The 5,403-nt window shown below is 36.6% G+C and overlaps 1 protein-coding gene and 1 long non-coding RNA gene across 2 annotated transcripts in view; both read left to right on the forward strand.

The window, feature by feature from the left end:
* Window positions 1-2,859, forward strand: LOC131944971 (uncharacterized). Its single transcript, XM_059305894.1, has 5 exons — window positions 1-86; window positions 556-953; window positions 1,797-1,919; window positions 2,315-2,394; window positions 2,647-2,859. The coding sequence occupies exons 2-5, from the start codon at window positions 653-655 to the stop codon at window positions 2,857-2,859; spliced, it is 717 nt and encodes a 238-aa protein (XP_059161877.1). The 5' UTR covers window positions 1-86; window positions 556-652.
* A 2,489-nt stretch (window positions 2,860-5,348) lies between these two features.
* LOC131944940 (uncharacterized) overlaps window positions 5,349-5,403 on the forward strand; it is a 7,627-nt gene continuing 7,572 nt past the window's right edge. Inside the window, exon 1 of the long non-coding RNA XR_009387098.1 lies at window positions 5,349-5,403. This exon is cut by the window's right edge and continues 81 nt beyond it. This is a non-coding gene — a long non-coding RNA (uncharacterized LOC131944940).

The raw sequence follows: 5,403 nt of genomic DNA on the forward strand, positions 1-5,403 counted from the left end.
GCTCTAGCTGCTGTGGTGGTCAAATCGCTTTCTATTGGATTGAGAATAGTTAGTTCTACTTTTTCAACTAGCCAATACAGCGACAGGTTGGTTTTATATAATTATATAATTAAAGTTTTTTTTATATTATTTTAATAATTTGTGTAAATGGCAATATTTAAAACCATGTTCATTAAATAAATAATGCATTTTAAAACACGTTTTTGTTAGGAAGACGTTCGATATCTCCATTATGTTTAACTTAAGGTTAGGTTAATGGTTAGGTCAAGACTTAAGTTTCAGAGTTAGGTTACTGTTGTGGTTTTTTTAGAGCTTGCTTTAAAATTATTTGTCAAAGACTGTTAGTGTTAGGTTAAAGACAAGGTTAAAGGTTTATACTGATGGCTATTTTAGAGTCAGTGTTAGGTTAAAACATGGTTTAGGGTTAGTGTTAAGGCAAGGGTTATGGTTATTTAGATTTGTGAAAAATATTACCAGTTTATTTTCCTAGTTGTGTAAGGAATGTAGTTTCTGTAATACAAGCAGTACAAAATGTGTTTCTAATGTACATTTCAGTCTATAAATATTGAGGCTGAACAAGGTTGTAAAACATTTCTGCGTGAATCAACCCAGTCGTTTGGAAACATTCAACTGAAGTTTTGCTAATGACGACATGCCTTCACCAAACGATCGACGTCATCAAAAAAAGAAAACACGCTGTAAAAATCTACGAAACAAGATACAGAGGTCATCAGTGGGCAACAACTCATCTAAGGACAACAACCCTGTGAAAGATGTCGTGCCCTACGACCCAGAGTTCGCCAGAGAACAAACCCAGCTACACGGAGGTTATTGCTGTGTGTGCAGGAGGGTGGGGTTTGACATGCAGATGTGCAGCAAATGTGCAGCCAGATTCTGCAACCAGAAATGTTATCACCGCCACAACAACTTGTTGAATCAGAAAACTATTTGTGGTAAGTTATGTGTGGTGTTTCATTGTGATGTATGGTGTTTCATTGTGATGGTTGAAGTGTGGTGTTTAATTATGATGTTTGATGTTTAATTGTCATGTGCAGTGTTTAATTGTGATGTTTGGTGATTAATTGTGATGTGTGGTATTTTATTTTGATAAATGGTGTTTAATTGTGCTGTGTGGTGTTTAACTGTGTGGTGTTTCATTTTGATAGTTGGTGTTTAGATCTTGTTTGGTGTTCCATGCTGGTGTTTGGTGATCAATTTTAATGTTTGATGTTTCATTCTGATGGTTGTTGTTTGGTGTTTCATTCTGATGGTTGTTGTTTGGTGTTTCATTCTGATGGTTGTTGTTTGGTGTTTCATTCTGATGGTTGTTGTTTGGTGTTTCATTCTGATGGTTGTTGTTTGGTGTTTCATTCTGATGGTTGTTGTTTAGTGTTTCATTCTGATGGTTGTTGTTTGGTGTGTATTTGATAGTGTAACAATGACAGACAATTAATTAGATACAGGCAATCACAAGCAATCAATTAGATGCAGACACACTTCGTTAAACTCCAGAAAACATTTTGTAAGCCATGTACTAAAATACTCAGCTGAATATTAAATTTGCTACACTAAATACCTTGTACAAGTAATATAGTTTTAAAATCTTTTGATTAGTCAAATTTACTGAGTTTTGTAATTAAAAAAAATTATAAAACAATAATTGACATCATGATTAGCAATTACAATCAAACTATTTAATATATCCATAGATATTAAAAAAAATCTTCATTGGTAATAGTTCACGCATTGCGTTATAGTGACGAACAAGATACGAATTTTAAACGTGTTGTTTTTAGGTCGAACTCGCCAGTTCAAGGAAGCTAGAGCCAGAATACCCCAGGATCTGAAGACGTGGTTGTTTAAAAATCATTACCAGGAAATTAGCACCAGATTGTGTACCGTTCTAAGACGGGAAATCTGTAAGTAATTTTGTAGTCTTACATAGTTACATGGCTTACATAACTACACGCCTTACATACTTACATTGGACGATGTAGCCTTTACATAATTACATAGGGCGATGTAGCCGTACATAATTACATTCGTCAATGTAGTTTACATAGTTACATAAGACGATGTAGCCTTGCATAATTACATTGGTCGATGAAGCTTACATAATTAAATTGATCGATGTGGTCTTACATAATTACATTGGACGAAGATCAAATAATTAATTAATTTAATTATCCCATCAGCAAGCACCCTAAGGCTGCTAGCGTTCAGACGGTCTATTGGCATTGTGTATTGCTACTCATTGCTAGATTATCACCAGTCATTATAATTATTTCTATCAATGTATTTCTATTTAATTTAGACGTGTTGATGAAAGGAAGAGTATGGACGGTGTTACTAGTGCAAGTTCTAGTTGTCAATACATCGGAGGTCGTGGTTCAGGTAAAGATAATTTAATGATTAGAAATTTGATTTTACGAAACCATGTGGTTGTTCTCTCTCCCCCCCCCCCCATTCATCAACCATTTTAAAGTTTTACGTTGTCTTAGTGGGGCCATAAAATTAAATCAGTTATAGCTTATATTCTCGTATATAAAATTATAAACAGTTAAAGTTTATTTATTAGTTTATAACAAAATTATAAGCAGTTAAAGTTTATAAATTCGTATATAACACGATTACATTTATTTTCAGGATGAAGATGGAAACTGGACCCTCTTCATCTTTCATCGTCCCGAGAAGGTGGAAGAATCGTTCTGGAATAATGTACTCGGTATTTTACTCCAGCCTGGGGTGTTTATTTTGTTGTTGAATGGGTGCTGGAACGTCCACGGGGACAAGAACTCGGCTGCTGTTGATATCTTTGACATGCAACAAATCAAGGTCATCCCTGGAGCCCTTTCATGAAACTCTGACAGGCCTGGGGTCCTGATGCTACATTAAGGTCATCCACAGTATCTTTAAAAACACGGACAGGCCAGGGATTTGATGTTAAATTAAGGTTATTTCTAGTCTCTTAATTAAAAAAAACAACTCTGGTAGACCAGGGGTCCTGACGTTAAAGTAAGCTCATCCACAGCCTCTTTAAAAAACACGGGCAGCTCTGGAACCTAACGTCGTTCAACACAAACCATTTGACTGTGGCATTCTCAAGCACCGGCGTCGATTCTCTATCTCCAAACACCTATCGTGACAATTCCTTAATGGTTCAGCTGTTGAATGAAAACAAAGTTTTACACGAACAAAGCCCCGTTCAAGTTGCAATCGTTTCACTTGTAACTATAACGTGGAGCTAGTGTAGGGCTACACCCTGTGACAAAATCTTGAAACGTCCTAACAGTTCATCTTACATGACCTGCAATCTGTGACTTAATCAGACGGAGTACTCTAACAACTCACGTGAAACGTCCTAACAGTTCATCTTACATGACGTGCAATCTGTGACTTAATCAGACGGAGTACTCTAACAACTCACGTGAAACGTCCCAACACTTCATCTTACATGACGTGCAATCTGTGACTTAATCAGACGGGGTACTCTAACAACTCACGTGAAACGTCCCAACACTTCATCTTACATGACGTGCAATCTGTGACTTAATCAGACGAAGTACTCTAACAACTCACGTGAAACGTCCTAACACTTCATCTTACATGACGTGCAATCTGTGACTTAATCAGACGGAGTACTCTAACAACTCACGTGAAACGTCCCAACACTTCATCTTACATGACGTGCAATCTGTGACTTAATCAGACGAAGTACTCTAACAACTGATTGATGATCAGGTTCCTCTACATGTTGTCAAACCATTTTGCCTGTAAATCGATGCTAGTTAATGAATGACTGATGTTTACAGATGTGATATTTTTGTTTTCCGTCATGACGTACTTATAATATTATGTTTTAAATGAAAGCACATTAAATGCAGTTGTAAATATGTATATAATTTGTAGGTAATGTTACATGCAAGATATTATCTGTTATTTGAACTATCGTTACATATTGTAAGCATGTTGTTTTTCTGTTTTACTACCCAGTATCAGATAAACTCATAACTTTGATGTCATACTATTTTAGGTGTCGATATTTATTTAGATTTCGATATATTATGCTTTTGTTAAAAATTTGATTAATGTATTGTACTTCAAATAAAATTTCAAAAAGAATTTTTAAAAGTTTGTTTTCATAGTGGGTAAAAATGAGTGACCGCATTACTTAACCTTATATGGGTAGAGTGACCGCATAACTTAACCTTGTATGTGTAGGCTTCTCTGACCAGAGTTTCTTCCAGGCATCTCTTCGGGGGGGGGGGGGACAAAGCCCCCCCGAAAAATTTTTACCGCCCCCCCCCCCCCCGAACGAAATGAAATTTATATAATTTATATAGAAAATACATACTTTTAACAGTGTCCGCCCCCCCCCCGAAGAAAGTCTACCGCCCCCCCGAAAATTTCAAGTGCCCCCCCCCCCCCCGGAGAAAAAAGTCTGAAGAAACACTGTCTCTGACTCAACTTCTGAGTATACTCAGCTTCAAATGAGTACCTGACTCGCCATGGAAAGTAAAGGCCAATGACAAGAGAAACAACTGAACTCTACTCCATCTGCGGCAATGAAAACATCTAAGTGGAAACACATAATTCATATCTTTAAATACAAACATCAACGCTCATTGCACAAAATCGCAATCCTAAAAATAGCATCCACCTGCTTTATTGATGTTTTTTGGAGCTTCCTAAAACGTCAACAGAACGTGCTGCGTGTCTGTTGTTTTGATTGGTCGCTCGTGTCTGTTGTTTTGATTAGTCCGTTGAGTCTGTTGTTTTGATTGGTCGCTTGTGTCTGTTGTTTTGATTGGTCGCTTGTGTCTGTTGTTTTGATTGGTCGCTGAACTTAACTGTGAGTATTAGACCAACGAGATAGATGGCAGAAATGTATGCCCCAACAACCCAGTGGTTATGGGATTATTGATTGATTGATTGATTGAGTGATTGATTGATTGACACCAACCCTAAACACAATCCTAGACATCTTCAGTAAAATCCCAGCCTCACTGTTACACACACACACACACACACACACACACACACACACACACACACGCTCACAAACAAACCACCACACTACAAGATATTGTGTTAGAGAAGTTTTATTTGATCAAACATTTATTTTCTGCATTACGTCAACTTAACAATCTAAAAATAACTTACACTCTATTTAAACATTACACAGTTATTGCGTCTTTTAACTTCTATGTTTATCGACTTTTGGTTTCAGTTTCGTTACACAAATAGGATCGGAAATTTCCGAAAAACATTACAAAGGATTATAACGAACTGGTAAACCAATATGCTGACTGGAGTTAAATTCTCTCCCAATAGATAAATGTAAACATTCGTTGCGGTTTCGTTGTAAAGCATGTTGCGTTTTTTTAAAAGGAAGGTCTACTT

Source organism: Physella acuta, unplaced genomic scaffold (assembly GCF_028476545.2).
Source record: "Physella acuta isolate Inbredline_101_S28 unplaced genomic scaffold, ASM2847654v3 ptg000516l, whole genome shotgun sequence".
Lineage (NCBI taxonomy): Eukaryota > Metazoa > Mollusca > Gastropoda > Physidae > Physella > Physella acuta.

Coding starts and splice junctions, on each gene's coding strand:
- LOC131944971 (XM_059305894.1), top strand. CDS start 653: ATGCCTTCACCAAACGATCGACGTCATCAAAAAAAGAAAACACGCTGT. Junction 954..1,796: donor GAATCAGAAAACTATTTGTG/GTAAGTTATGTG, acceptor TGTTGTTTTTAG/GTCGAACTCGCCAGTTCAAG. Junction 1,920..2,314: donor CGTTCTAAGACGGGAAATCT/GTAAGTAATTTT, acceptor TATTTAATTTAG/ACGTGTTGATGAAAGGAAGA.